The sequence below is a fragment of the Diadema antillarum genome, unplaced genomic scaffold (genome assembly GCF_040938485.1).
Source record: "Diadema antillarum isolate AM-2024a unplaced genomic scaffold, OU_Dant_1.0 scf00000219, whole genome shotgun sequence".
In the NCBI taxonomy this organism is placed as follows: domain Eukaryota; kingdom Metazoa; phylum Echinodermata; class Echinoidea; order Diadematoida; family Diadematidae; genus Diadema; species Diadema antillarum.
The window spans coordinates 122,501-139,109 of NW_027271108.1; the positions used below are offsets into that span (position 1 = coordinate 122,501).

Genomic DNA, 16,609 nt, shown 5'->3' on the forward strand with positions numbered 1-16,609 from the left:
AGTTTGCTAAAAGTGTATTTTATGCAAAATGAAGAAAATATCACCAGTACTTTCTAGTTCTCATTGTTCCCAAAATGTCCAAATCTTCGGCTTTGTCTACCACAAGATTGAATAACCTGACTCATCCATGAATACTTTAATCATTCACCCATCGATATGATACGACACAGACTTCTCCCTGTTAAATTTTATTCAAGAAGGGAAATATTCACCTTCTCTTTTTTTAGAACCGTCTGACCTTTCATTCTTTTTTAATCTCCATCTATAGTCCATTGTCTCCTTTTGAACTGCTCAACATGCACACTACCTTCCTGACAGAATATGATGCATGTAGTTGGTACAAAGGTCAAAATCTAACGCTTCCTCTGTCTTTGAGTAATGATGAAATGACTTGCATGAATAAAAGAAAGGTACAAATCACTTATGCACAACGCACATTCGACATCCGACACAGGACGCTTTGCCCTGACCCTTTGACTCAAGAGGTGAGCTACTATAGATGCCAAATAAGTTACTACTTAGAAAAGAAAACAGAAAAAAAAAACAAACAAACCGCAAGATTACAAGATCTATTACTAATACGCAAAAGCGACCACAGGGGGCCACACTCCCTGTATTGTGCATGTTTCTTGAACATCTGAAAGATAGGCCGCCATTGGCACATCGACGGTTGTGCGCTACTTACCACTCGGGGGAGGCTCAATCGTGTTGCAGGTCCAGCCGTCCTTGTCGAGCTCTTTTCCCGCGGGACAGGTGCAGGTGTAGGAGCCAATGGGCTCGTTTCGACACGTCCCGTCGCACCAGTCTTCGTATTCCCGACACTCGTTGACATCTGGGTGATGGTCCCGTTTCATAATATGGGAGAATTTGTTGGGTCATTTGCGAGTCCATATGATTAGAAGGGAAATATACTATAGACAAATCTACAAAAATGACAACAAAATGGCAATGAATGTCAAATGCCGGCTTGTAGACTTTTTTTAATGTTATGATCAACTCTCATATCTTGCCCGTTGATATCAACCAAACATTGCTTACATAAATTTTGATTGTTTGGATGACTTTTTAAAAAAAATTTCAGATTCAAGTTTCATTTCTTGAGAATGGTTATTTCTGAAATGAAAAGTATTTCGCACAATTAGGGCAAATATTATATCTGAAAGGAGAATTATTGCTTCAGTCGTTCATGTACTTGATGATCAACACGTTCAATCCATAGAATGATGAAAGCTACTTGCAAGAAATAGGAAGATAAATGATCATGCAAAAGAGAGCTACAATGATAAGAGTGAAAACCTATCAAATTCAATGCTTGTGGGTTCCCACAGAATGATATACATTTGTACATTATATTTTGTTAGATGGATCAAGAATAATGAGATTACTAGGTAGAATAATACAGACTGAATAAAATCGTTAAACTAATCAGTGGGCGAGGGACAGCGTGGAGCACCATTAAATTGCTGTAAGTGGGCCTACATTTTCATGTCTACCTGTGCACTGGCTGGTTCTATGTTTGTAAAAATATCCTTCCTCGCAGACACACTCGCAGTGGTAGGCATCCAGCGCCGTGCCATGACTGCATCGGATTCCTCCGCAAGCTAACAACGAAACAAATAGTGCAAGCAGTAAATAACTATTACACGGCCGAAACTCTTTTAATTTGTTGATATCATCACGATCATTACATTATGTATACTTCTTTGTATCGGTGTCTCCGTAGGCCGCTCTATATCTTTTTTTTTTAAACCAAACGATTTATCAAGCAAATACAAACTTAAAAAAAAATCCTACTCTACTCTCCTCGGTATACATAAATCTTCTGCTTCTTCTCAATGGAAACATCATACGAAAGAATAATCTTGATGACAGCTTGCACGTCAAATCGAACTGCAACATCCGCAACTGTTAGAGCCTATGGGAAATTTATGCCTATACAATAATTGTCAACTCAACCATGTCGTGGTTAAGCCTTTCACTTTCGCAAAGGGTGATGTCGAAATTACATGGCAGTCAAAAATGTTAGGCTGTAATGCCATGCTGGTTGACGAGTGACTGTCTAGTATCAAAGAAGCATACTTCACGTTTCTTATGATGATAAACATTTATACAATCATGTAATATGAAACAAAGATAATAATCATATATCTAATTCTTCTGTTACTTCGAATTTGCAGGCCTATTATGTGGCACATACTCGTAGATATAGTTTGAAATGTTGTTTACTGTCAACTTCTTCAATAGTTTTGCATTAGATTATTCAGGCATTCCATGCCTCGGGTTCTCTCGGAAAACGCCACAGGTCGAAAGACAATGATCGCAGTCACGTGGGCTTACGGAGTGAGTTGGATTTGGCCGGAAGAGGGCGACATGTCCTGTTATCAGCGTTGATGGAAAAACCGACATCGCAATAACAGATGTATCCCCTGTTGGTGTTGATGCAGCCATGTTCGCAATTGTGAGACATCTCCTCGCACTCGTCAATATCTACAAGAGAAGCAGAAAATAATGTTTAAGAGGGAAGCATAGGCAGAACTTCCAAAGTGGAGACTTAATGATGAGAGTGATGATACTATTGGATAAAATAAGCAACTTTCAGCAACTTTCTTTTTCTACTTTCAGAATGAAGAGAGATGTGAATGCAATATTGAGCGACGTCACTCCATGACAAACCCCCATTGTCAGAATGTAAGGTACACACACACTTACATAAAACAAACAGTCATTATATACCACTGTAGAAAACAAAATCGAATCACAACCACTTGATTTTAATTCTACGCCTTCGTATATGTTTCTCTGCTTCCTTCCACTGTATTCCTTCACTCTGAAAATACTACATCTCGATACAATGTGAGGTTTAAGTTATTTCGTTGTATTAGTATTTTTCAAACGCATGAAGATGGTTTGAAAATATTATATAGAGATTGTATACATGCATGTATGTATGTATGTAAAAGACCGAAAGGAAAAAAAAGAGATAAAAGAGATAGATAGCAAAAGAATTAAGAAGTTTAAAAGAGATGGACAGAGGGAGACATAGTTGGCTATATCTGGGGGTGTCTGCGTCTCTGTGCGTCCGTGCATGCTTTGAGAAGAGTAATATGGGATAGCACAATCGGCAATGACCCCGTGTCACTATTCTCACCTTCGCATTCCTCCGTGATAAAGTTGTACCTCATCCCTCGCCCACAGTCGCAGCGGCACCTGTTGATATCGAGTCTAGCGCCCCCATAGCACACCAATCCGAAGCATGCTGTGAACACAGAAGAGGGACATAATTCTCCTGACTCGACAACATACAGATGTGCTCTGAGAACATTAAATTTTGCTGGTGGGTCTTTTCCAAGAAACAATTTTTAACGTCTTGTCGTAATGTAGTCATTACACGTGTATTCTTGCATTCGTTATCGGGCATTCTTTCGAGCTATTTTATATACCCAGCAGAAATAGCCGATGGCATTAAACTTTAATATAGGTTTTCCCATTCATTTTCAAACTTTTTTCATTCAATTTCACAAATTTTTACTTCAGTTTCGTCGCGGGATGTCGGGAATAGGCCAATCTTACTTTCAAATTCGTCTTTCGTCGTTCATTTTCAAATAAAGTCCATTTAATTCAGTCATTTGGCATACATTTTCGTCATTTACAGTTCAAATTCGTCAGTCTCACTCGCAGCACTCAAAACTGCAGGATCGATTTCGTCTTTTGTTAATAATTTTCGTTAAATTTTCATTCATATTCGTCTCATATCTCTATCCGGTGTGATTTCCCAGTCATTCATGTATTTTTTTTTCTGTAACCGTTCACATTTTACATTCAGGAGTTAACATACACACAAGAGTCCCCCTCCCCCCCCCCCCCCCCCCCACACACACACAGAACCAAAGATACAGACACACACACAAGCAATCCGAGTACACACTGATACAAACAGACGTACCGTCTTGCATACGACATCATCTGGCTAATTTGAATGAAAAATTCCTGAAATTGTGTGAACAAAAACGAATTTGTTCTTCACATTCTGCGATCCGTCAGCGGGAGGGATGAATTTGAATGATAATTGACGATTTTGAATGCTATGTCTTCGAAAATGTTTGACGAAAAAACGAATTACAATGACAATTGACGAAATTGAAGTTAGGATTTGCGTTCCACGTGCTTCCGGGACGAAATTGAATAATAAATCTTTGAAATTGAATGACAAAAGTGCGAATATGGATGGGAAAACCTATACTTAACTTGTAGCTTCTCCGTACGACGATTAATTGGTGGGAAACAAAATATACCTACGCCTATAGACATGAGAAAATTAGTATTATTAATACTAAATAGTATTGTTTGTATCTAATTTTTAGATCTAATGATCATGCACAACATAGTGACTGATTTCTTTCTTTCAGATAAACTTTTGTGGGTGTATGACGGCAAGAGAGGGATAATACCCTTAACCATGGACGTGTCATCCATCACAGCGAATGGACGATGAATTAGTGAGATTTCTCTTGGAGACCTACATCTCGCAACTCGACTATAACCATAACTCTCCGCATGAATGCGAGCTGGAAACTCCTTTCCTATATTTGGCAGAAAATCATACCAAAAACCAACGACCCGTGAAATCAATGTGCTTTTCAAATCGTGTTTTAAAATACGATTAAATTTCGAAAGCTTTGTATTTTCAGAATTGACAAGCTTCTTCTCATTATCACCATTCATGGCATGCTTTGAAAAACCAATTACATGCTAGATATGAAGAGTTTTATTGCAAAATGAGCTAATCGCCATTTTTAAACATTTCAAAGTAAGTCCATCATCAGATAGAGCAAAATTTAACCTTTCCAGTTATACTTCACTAGTGACATAACAAGGAATATGCTAGAAGTTATGATTAAAAATAACCTGTATTTACTTTAATTTTCTTTGTTTTTTAGCAGCTTTAATCACAAATATCTCAACTTAACAAGTGTGGATTTAGCTCGTTTTGCGATGAACTTCTTCATGTAATATAATGTACAGCAGGTTGCAAAAAATGAAGCACACCCTAAAGCGCAAATCAGTCAATACGAAACAACCTCTAAACGTACGACACCTTACGTAGAATCTTCGGTGCCTTGTAGCAGTCCCATCCGTTGGTGTGAAGGACAAACCCATAGCGACACCGACATTCGAACGTACCAGGCTGGTTGGTACACGTCCCTTTGCAGCGGGTGGGATATTCACGACATTCATTGATGTCTGCAGAAAGGAAGTGACGTATAGGACTTCATGATATAAACTTGTCAAATTTATAATCTTGAGAGCGGTGGTAGAGCTTTCAATTAGTTCAGGGACCTAGGTGAATACGAAGGGAGTCCTGTATTTCTTATGTTTATTTCTTGTTTTCAACACATATTTTTCTAATGAGTACTCTATCTAAAGGGCCACGTTTTGCCGAAAATGGTAAGGCCTGAAAAAAGATTGTATCTCTACTACATAAACTGCACCAACAGCTTTATTTGCCAAGTGTCAGTGGATACCACACCTGATATACACGTTGAAAACAAATGATTATAATAACAGTTACTTATATGGGGAACAAATCCCAATCATTTTCTATTGTTGTGGTTTAGGGGGAAAAAAACTTGCAGATTTCGCTAAAAGCATTTTGGATTCTATCCAGATACGCCGCAAACACTCACATCAAAATTTAATTACTGTAAATCTAGAACGCATTCGGAAAAACGCCACCACCGGCGATGGTTACATGGCAATGTTAATTATTTCCAAGAGAACGTCACCGCTGGGAAGATAAAGGCAGACGTAGGAAAACAGCGGGACATTCAGAATGAGTAATCACGACATATACATTTCCTACTTGGTTTCAGCTGAACTGGTAGACCACAGCCCACGCATATAATGGTTGGACTTACTCAGTTTTATAGACAAACAAACTGTAAAGACGGGAGGATGGAGTATAATAGAACAATAAAGTTTATCACAATTATGCCACCAATTTTTCGTCAGAATAATACTTGTACGTGACGTCATGAAAAATAACAAAATATCGAATTCACGCTGACACATACGATACTAAAATGAAAGGTACTCATTCACACTGGAAGAAGTGAAACTTGAATTATCCGTAAGAATAATGAAGCTCACTGCTTTTTCTAAGAGGCGCTCAACATACTTTATGTGACCTTGATAACGTTCGATATATGGCGTCGGTCGGAATAATCATTCCTTTAGAAAGAATCCGTCATAATGGCTACCAGGCAGAAGCTTCAATAATCCCTATTGTGATTCTATCTCTAATTGTATCTCTTGTATACGTTTCCTGTTGGATAAACTCTCCATGGTTAATGAGTGAAGATTTCCTCTGGGGGTAAGAGAACTTCACCCCATTTACATCAGGTTTCCGTAATCAAGCGAGATGAAAAGGGAATGTCGAAGCCATCTTCTTCAAAGCTCGTAAAATACACTCCAAATGACAGCAAACAACGTCACTAGCATGATTACAAGTGAAGCATGAAAAAAAAATCCTAAGCTACCATACAAACAGGATGGAAGACGTTTTATGAAATCGGACATGAAATCAACAAGGTTTTCCCGTTTGCACAAAGGAGTGGCACTGGTCGCAAAAAGATACGCGAATTAAGAGAGGCCGTCATCCCAGAATTCGCTCAATGCAAAGTAAAAAAAACAAACAAAACAAAACAAAACATTAAAGAATACCTTTGGTCCATAATTCAGCAACTATAGCCCATAAGTCATTTTCCCATTGAAGTCATTATTGCTGTCTTGGTGCAAGGGGCACAATAATGACATGTTTTAAGGATACACTTAGTTTTAATGACAAAGAAAAAAATCAGTGGAGATTTGTGTTGTTGTTGTTTCAATTTAATTGAAGACTTGTGAGGTGATAACATCATCACCTCCAATTTGCATAATGTGGTTCTTTCTAACATATAACATAATCAAACTGTTCGTTAAAAAGCTATGTAACCTCATCAAAATCCATTACTTTCCTTTTTTATGTCCGATGTTGTTGAATTTTTTACCGGTGAGCTTGATACTTAACTATTCAAGATGTAACTTGTCAGTGATAATGTACTTGAAGTTTTTGGTGATATCGATCAGGTACACATTACCAAAATGTTGATGTTTATGTATCACACCATTATGAACTAGCCATCAAGTCTACAATAACCCTTTTTTTTCAATTTTTTAAAAATCTTGTAAAGCACTTACCGTCGCACCTGTCCGCATACCTGGTTGATATTCTATACCCCTTGTCACATTCACATCGGCAGGTGGCCGTATTAAGATGCTGGTTCGCACCGCACGTAACCTGGCAGGAGGCTTGAATTAGTTGTAAGAGATCACAGAGCAAAATCATCATAAATGTATGCCGTCATATAGAGATCAAGTCACATCTATAGTACTTACATCTGAAATATACCCTGTGACGTAATCGACTGAACGTCATCATCATTAGTAACTGTTTTATTTTATGTCCTTTAGTCACTATGCTCCTATTATCCCACCTTATATCGATTTACTTCCACAACTATTTTCCTTTTTTTTTCATTAACAACAAAAACATCTGGAGCAAAATGTTTCATAGTTGATAATTATATATCACAATCAATTTAAAATGCGATCATTTTCAAATAAAACTTCACTTACATGATGGATCCTCACTTCGGGCTGCGCTTGATCTAGTCTTTGAAAAGGAGATCAAAAATAACGGGAATGATACTTCTGTTAGCAAATTATGCAGCATCAAAATAATCATACAATTTGTGTATTCTTCAACCTACGATACGTCACGTCAACACAGTCAGGTGCAAAGTTCTCTGTAGGCTTGGTGTGATATGAATTTCGACCCTTGCGACACAAATTAAAATTCTCTCCTACCGCATTGTCTCTCCTATGCACGAGTAATGTGAATTTTCATTTCTTCTATTATCTCTTTCTCTATCTCTCTCTCTCTCTCTCTGAATTTGTTATGAATTGCATATATCTGAATATATATATATATATATATATATATATATATATATATATATATACATATATATATATACATATATACATATTCATATACATGTATTACTCTCCCTGGCGAAGGGAAAAAGGGAAATCACCATGACGGTTGATCAAGATTCTAATGCTTAAACTAAGTGCGGATAGCTGACAGAAAAGAATATGGCAATAATAACATATAGGTTTAATTCAATTTTCAAAAGGATGAGCTGACAAAGGAGACACCCCCGTGCACCCACAGATGCCAAATGATATCTACTTTCATATCACTGAAAGAAAAACGAACAACAACAACATTGAGAACAGGAAAATTTTAGACCTTGATGTATACAGTAAGTCGGTAAAGGATGTCGGCAGGGTATAGCGTGTGTAATGGGGTCACGGGTGATCGGAACAACATATGGCGAGAATATGGGTACAACCGCAGTTACTCATTTACGAAATTTTACTTCAATCGAGGGGTTTAAAGGGCAACTCCAATCCATGTTAAGATTGAATATTGAATCGGAGGAATAGAGTCATTCGCCGAAAGTCGCATTAATATGGGACAAACCCCACGAAAATTACAAAATATCAACTCTTTACATGTATTTTTGGAATGCTGAAATCTTACCACCAAGTGCATAGTAGGCCTATATGAGATCATGACGTCATCATCCAATGCCACTCCCATCGGTTTTACCTTGAATATCATAAATGCATTTTTCATACATAATTAAGCCCTATACACCCCTTCCCTCTGAAGTCAGAAGAGCAGCTTTTGTGAATCGGTACAATTCATTAAAAAAAAAAACAGAACGAAAATTTTCAATTTCTCTGTAAATTTTCCTTTAAAAAGTCCCCGAAAAATAATGACTATAAATGCACAAAGCAAGTGATTGGAAAATCCGTGAGGCGATAATATCTTCACTACCTCTTCTGTCTTGATTATGTACAGTGTATTATATTTATAGTTAATAAATCACTTTTTCGAGGAAATATACGGAATTTCACACTTTCTGAAATGATATTTGACCGTCATAATGCAACATTTCTGAACTGATAATAGCATTTGACAATCATGGTCGCTGCGAACAATATAGTATCCACAGAAATCCATAGTGTTTCTAACATTCCACAGGACAGGTGAGATACGGAAAACACGAGTGATTCTAATCACATTTGAATAAACGACTCTCTAAATGATTATACGATGCTGGGTTTCTCTCTCTTTCTCTTCTTTTTTGTTATATGGTTCAGTTGCTTTTCCTGCGATACTTCCGGTGAACCAATAATGTGAGTCATACAAGATTTTTTTTCTCTGTTCCTGTTCGAAGGGTCTCCCGTTTTCTGCTGACTCGTGGAGTTCGAATCCCTGGTATAAGCCGTCAAAAGACGACTGTGGGTTCTAAGGCGGGACGATGTTCACTGTATGACGTTCATGTCATTTCCTTTCGAACTATCATACTCGAAACGTATCTGACTCTGCTTCATTTCATACACAATCTGCATGCAATTCTAGGGTAAAAACTTGGATCATAGAGCTGTACGTATATAGCTCCATGCTTGGTCACTCCATATTTCCCATTCTGTTCCCCCAACGATCAAAAAATGTTCTTGGTAACCCCTCACGTACATATCTTCCCTTAACAAGATTTAATGGGATCAGACGGGATTTGCTCATGCTGTGAAAGATCGATTTTCATAAATCACATATTGCTCTGAAAAGTTCACCCCTTCGAAGGACGAACGACATTATGGATTCTATATAATTATGCTCGCGATTGTCATCATAACATACGAAAGTGTTTTACCCACCATCATTTTTTCCCTGACCTAGGTGCGCAATAGATTTCTGGCAATCAGTGCTTGGACATTCAGTCATCTGAATCGAGGGAACTCAAAATCGGAAAGAATGAAAACGTCTCAGTTCTCGCACATCAGGGGGGCATTTCATGAAGCATTTTTGTCCGACAACTTGTCGGACAAATTTGCTCTCAACCAATCAGATGCAAGGATTTCGGTAGCTTTTAACATTTTGTCAGACGAAATATCTGACAAAACGCTTCATGAAACGCCCCCCCCCCCCCCCCCCAGGTCCCACCACCCTGCTTACATTGCTACCTGTCTACATTTGGGATCAAGTTCAACACGTGCCTTCGATAAATCACTAAGGTGGGTTCCACCCTCTTATGGGTAGCTCCAAGGTATACTAGTAATCACACAGTAATCATGAAAGGTTAGGACTACCTATAAGTTTTTGGCAAAAATAGAAGACATCATACCATATAAAATGAAGCGGAGATGAGAGAGAGAGAGAGACAGCGGATGAAATACAAAACCAGGGAGAAATGCTGTTGTTCGGCCTAATTGATAATACAAGATATGTAGGCCTACGTGCATATATTCACTACCTAATGATGTATCAGGGAGATCAGAAAGAGTGGAAATGGTGATTTCCGCCTACACCTTCTGTCAACATCTCGAAAACGAAAGATGATAAAGAAGGGGGCGGGAGAGAAAACGGTGCAGGTAAATGCTATGCGCTGGACTCGAGCAGCGGTGGTGACTAGGCGTACTCATTTCGCCAGCACAGCAGTTTGTCGAGTTCGCGTGCTTTGCATGCGTGAGGCAACCTCGATTGTCCTCTCACGCACCAGCCAGCCGACTGTCACGCCGATCTACTTGCCACTATTGCACTTTACGGTGTGACCCGAAGGTGACGGACTGATGACAACTCTCCGTCTGGGGACGAGGTTGACGTGTGAGATGTGAGAGCCCACCCCCCCCCCCCAATAAATCGATACAAAGACATAGCAAGTAAATGAAATAACAAATAAATGTTAAATTTAAGTGATTTGCTTCCGATATAATTATGGATGATCACTCTTGATGGCGTGACTGCATCGACACACAGCCTTCAAACATTATAATGAAAACGAGAACGAAATTGAACAAATCAACACGATAGAAAATATTATTTCCTTGATTTCAAACAAGAGCAATCTGAGTTAAATGATTTACCGGTAAAAAAGTCATATAATTCAATCATTCAATAAACACTTAGGTCAGCTAACAGGTGAGTGAAATTGGAATAATTTTACTTAAATTAATTTCTTTTGTTTTTGTCATGACTCCAGTCAGGATACAGGCGAAAATAATCAAGAGCATTAGGCCCTATGTTGTCAGGCATCCTGAAAGACGGAGAAAGTTGCGTCACTGATTTAGAACCCAGTTATTCTGGTTCTTGAAGTGAAGAACAACAAAACCATGTGAGCACTGTGGTAAAGTGGCCCTAGACACTTGACATTCAGTCGGAGGTCCCGAGTCCGAATCCCGTCAAGTGCCTACGTCCTTAGACAAGATATCTTACCCACTATGTCCAACTAGACCCATGCAGGTGTATCCAAAAATGGGTACACCTGGCAATACTTAGCTTGGAGGGCACTCCGGAAGAAAAGCGCTTACACTGAAGGGGCTATTCTGGGTAAACAATACCTAATTAGCATTGTCATTATTATCAATGATACATATCTGGTGAAAAATTTTCCGGTATTCCTCAAACATTCACTGGGTGTTTCATTTAAACACAAACACATATTTCGGCTATGGCTGGCTCCATATATACATTTGGGAAAATTTCCCTTTTAAGAGGCGCAAATGCTTTCTCACATTCTACAGCACACAGCCGAATCAATTTTTTAAGTTGAGAACGACTGTGTAAACATTTAGTAGCAAACTATCCTGATAGCTTGTATCTTATAGCCGACTTGCATAATGTTAACTCATGGGATACACCTTGTATGTAGGCCTACTATAGTGTTTCATTGATACATGTACTTCTGAATACGCCGAATCTACTAATAGGCCAGGTCGTGATATGGAAGAATAGCGGAAGTATTGGTTACAGGAAGATTGCAGTTCACAACCTCGAAAGGAATTGCTGCCTGCTCAGTTCTTCTTGTCATTTAAAGGTCCTCTACAAGCAGACTCCAACAAAAACATTTTAGTATAGTATCAATTTGCTGTACGCTAAACGACATGAATGGTGTGGCATGTGATTATGGGACGGACCACATCTGCTTTTCTATATATGCCTGTATGAAACCTCAGCGTATAATTTTATCAATGATAATCTCCAGGCGGGCCATTAGTCTGATATAATTGATATTCCACATACTAAAGTTGGCATAAGTAGATATGTCTATTCCGTTTTCAAGGACAACAGAATGCTAGCATAGGAAACATTTTTGGTGTCAATATTGTACTGTGTCTCCTCCGTATCCTTGATATTCAGGAAACCAAACAAAGTGTTCTTTTTCTTTTGGTTTTAATGTTATCGGCCTCTTCAACCTTTCGGTTACATGTTTAAAGGACAAGTCCACCTTCATATACATTAGGATTGAGAGAATGCAGCAATATTAGTAGAACACATCAGTGAAAGTTTGAGGAAAATCGGACAATCCATTCAAAAGTTATGACTATTTTAAGTATTTGCGAAGTCACTGCTGGATGAGAAGACTACTACAGTGTACGATGTCACATGCGTACAACTGTATAAGGAAAATAAAAAGAAGATTTCGCAAAACTTTACTTTTTGAATAAAGTGCACATTTCTTCGACTTGCTACTGACGTATGTTAAGGGTAATATTATTCCCCCTGCCTTCTGAAAGAGAGAAGTCAAGTGTTCTTTTATTATGCGAGAAAAATGGAATTATGTTGAATTTTCTTTATTCTTTCTTTATATCGTTGTACTCATGTGACATCACAAGCTTACATAGTCTTTTCATCCAGCCGTGACCGAGCAGAAACTTCAAAAATGCATAACTTTTGAACGGATTGCCCGATTTTCCTCAAACTCTCACTGATGTGTTCTACTAATATTGCTGCATTCTCTAAACCCACATGTCTATGAAGGTGAACTTGTCCTTTAAAGAGGACGTCTGGTCGATCTCTGCGTTCGTCATTTTTAATCCAGATTCGGGTTACGATGAAATCATTAAAAAAAGAAATAAGCGATGTTTATACGACACTGGTTGGATTGGAAGGAAAATCTGCCTTCCCGGTTCAATACAGTATAACATTCGTCATACTCCACATTCTTGGTCGGTATTTTTATTGCACAGATACTTGTATTGTAACAATCAATCCTACATGTCACGGGAAAACTCGGGGAAGAGCGAGGGAAACGTATAGTGGCGGATCCCCCTTTATTTTTGTTAAAACAAAAGAAATGAGAAGAATACATGGAGGGGCTTGTGCGCCCCCCTTTTTTTACGGAATTCCTGGATCCGCACCTGGTAACGTGTACAATCCTCATCAATATCCACGACAGATGAGTAACAGTATATCATACAGTAGAAGGATGAATTCTATAGGATGAATTCTAGGCCTATATATTGTTCACTGTATCCATCACCAGAGTATCATTCACCCGATAAGCTACCTCAGCAGCTCGGTCGGACATCCTCTTACCCTTGTCTTCTGCTTCCTCCTCGCCAGTGACCCGGGCCCAGTCGCGATAACACACAGCACCACGAATAACCAGCGGTAAACAATGCAGAGCTTCATAATGTCATGCAAGTGATCACGATGTCTCCACTGCAAAAGTTTCCGTCAAACAATGCAATGCCTAATCAAAGACAGCAAAGAGAGTATAAAAGAGGACGATAATTTCACGCCCACTTTCTATTCTTTACTGACAGAGCACTCTCTTTGTATTTCCGCCATCATCAGCCAGTGCAGCACAATGATTATAGGCCTATTTCCAGACACATTGGTTGCTTTGCATCAAAGGTAATCAAAATTCTGCGGTTATTCCCCCTTTGTATTCACCATCAAACTCTGAGACGATATTCCACAGTGCAGACTGAAAATTGAATGTACTATATCACAATGTTTTCGCAAAGTATCCACAAATCCGCATTAAGGAAAGAGCATCGCTGTCGACGTTATTATGTCGTCGTGATGCAAGTTTAATCAAGTCCGGAAACGTTTTCAGAGTACACTTGCAAAGCACTTTCTCAAAACTTTTCGGGACACGCGCATACTGATACACAAACAAAGAATATCTGAAAAGAACCCGATAGATACATCCTCACAAATGCAATGCTGAGCAGGCACTCATCGTTGTCATCATCGTCATAACGTCTTATCGTCGAATTTGTGGTCGATCTCCAGCCTCTAAGGTAGCAACCACACTCATCAACAGTTCCTTAGTCTACAACGACTGACGTATAGGCCTCCGTGCAAAGAACCAAGCAAACAATACAAAGACGCATGGTTCATAAGTCAATACCGGATACAGGCTCACTCACACGTTGCTAAACGCGGCAGGACCAAGAGCAGACGGTGTGCGGTGGGTGATTGAATGGTTCTCTGCTCTGTCACGCGGGCAACGATAACAGCTGTTGACTCAGAGCGTCGCACAGGTGGCGAAGTTATGGTAGACTCTCCCTCTCTCTCAAGGCAACCTCCCATGGACTTGACCTCAGTAACCCGAATCCTGTCTTATGGGGTTATATCAAAACAAACACCAGACCATAAGTCTTTCCCTCTCTACCTAGCTGGCTCCCTCTCTCTCCCTTTGCGTGCAGCTCCGTTGATCCATGGAGCGAGCAGCCAGTTCCGCAAAGTGCTAGCGGGGAGAAGCGAGCGGCGGCGCGGGTTCTTGCTGGGGTGACGAAGAAGTCAAGGAGGTGTAGTCGTTGGATCTCCTTGGGGCGCACGAAGTGTACCAAAACCTGTGTTGGGTTGTGGGGACGAGTGGCGTGCCCCATAGCATCCTCGAGCGACCTCGACGCGAAAGCCAGGGGCGCACTCCGACTCATTGCGCTATATGACACTCAGTTGGCCCTCTCAGCTTAAACATATTTATGTATGCCACAATAAAAAAATGATAATACCAGAGACGCAGGATAATGTATCTGCATTTCTTCGCAGAGAGATGCAAGCAGGGGATTCGTGGTGACTTGATCCCTGATGAAAGCAACTGTCTTCGCGCAATATTTCCTCTTTTCATTATTTTAGTCGATGTTGCGTATTCTGACTTTGTTTCTGTGTATTGACCGAACTGTGTCTTTCCAAGGAGGCACTATAGTAGGCCCTATATACCTTCTTGGTCATTCTGAGAATTTGAAGGGGTGCACGTCATGAGTTCGACACCCACGGATCACACAGCCCACGAGTCATACAGCCCATAAGTTCGGCAAATAGGCCCATCATTTCGACACTAGGCAAACAAGGCCCACGAGTTCGACACTATACTAGGCAAGCAAGACCCACGATGGAGTTCGACACTAAAAGTAAACAAGGCCCACGAGACCGACACATTAAGCCCCGTGATGTAATGTCGCACTCTTAGGTCTTTTTTTTTACCTAGTGTTGAACTCGCGGGACTTTAATTTTGCTTAGTGTTGAACTCGTTGGCCTTGTTTGCCTAGTGTCGAACTTATATGGGCTGCATGACTCGTGCGTGGGTTGTATGGATCATGGACCTTTATTGAATGTCTAACTCGTGGGCCGATGACCCCGTTGGAAGCTCCTCGGCTTTTCCGCATGGCCGCAGTCATCCCCGTATCACGAGCAACGGCCTGACAAAATTATAAAGATAAAAAACATGAATAATAATAAGCTTTATGAATGTGAATTGAATCCTACAGTGAACAAAGTAGGCCTAGATTTAAATCCACTTCGCATAGGAACACACTCACAAATATTTAGTGAAAATAGACGATAAATTACTTTAAAGTGATACAAAAAACAATTCGCAATATGATTCTAAAAGTCCGTAAACTTACGAAACGGATATAATATTTCAAAAATAAAATGGGATTATATCGAGAGTGAGGACCCTTGGCAAATAATATACATATTTAGTATTTTTTATAATTATTTTCTTTTGTGAAGACCAATCTCGTTAGACTTATCGAACAATATAAGATCTTTGGTGTTTAACTTTTTGGAGGCAAAAACAAAATACTATTTAGGAGTGTTGTAGGTCGATGACTTTATGGCTTTGAAACGTTGATTACTATATTATAGTAAGTATAGAAATTTGTCCAGTATGTTTTGATAGTTCCAAACACCATCCGAATTCCGTGAGAACCGGAAGGGGTAAGAAAACTGAGCCAATCTATCATATGCTGAAGGGAGTGTGAATTTAAAAAAAAAAAAAGTCAACTTCAAAATGAATTAGATTTCCATTATAAGAACCGTAGAAATTAAAACAGTAAAAGTTTTGATACGATCGGACAGGGACGAGAAGGTTGTTATGGTTGTCAGATGTTTCGCGATATACTACACTGTATTATCATTAGCAACCTTAATAATTTCAGACATGGTGGTTGTGTTTGATCATATTCTTTTGGATTGTCAATTTGAATCAAACGACATTCAATTTTCCGAAAGAAATCAGCTTCAGATACGCTGTATGACCCACACAGAGTTCTTATTAAGAGCGACCACCGTGATGTATGTATGACCTCAAAACGAATGACTGGATACTAAACAAATATGACGCAGTTATATATGACAGCGATTTCTTCAAGATGAGCTTTTGTTCTCTTCCTGTCTGGCGTTCATTATTTCGCCAGG

The 16,609-nt window shown here is 39.3% G+C and overlaps 1 protein-coding gene across 1 annotated transcript in view; it reads right to left on the minus strand.

Moving 5' to 3' along the window:
• LOC139724528 (uncharacterized) overlaps positions 1-14,663 on the minus strand; it is a 33,768-nt gene extending 19,105 nt beyond the window's left edge. Inside the window, exons 1-8 of the mRNA XM_071635662.1 lie at positions 13,490-14,663; positions 7,675-7,711; positions 7,237-7,347; positions 5,101-5,241; positions 3,149-3,256; positions 2,338-2,487; positions 1,494-1,601; positions 686-832 (exon numbers count right to left, since the gene is read on the minus strand). Of these exons, the coding sequence (XP_071491763.1) occupies positions 686-832; positions 1,494-1,601; positions 2,338-2,487; positions 3,149-3,256; positions 5,101-5,241; positions 7,237-7,347; positions 7,675-7,711; positions 13,490-13,585 (898 nt within the window). The 5' untranslated portion in view covers positions 13,586-14,663. The remainder of the gene's footprint in view (positions 1-685; positions 833-1,493; positions 1,602-2,337; positions 2,488-3,148; positions 3,257-5,100; positions 5,242-7,236; positions 7,348-7,674; positions 7,712-13,489) is intronic.
• Between the last annotated feature and the right edge of the window lie 1,946 nt (positions 14,664-16,609).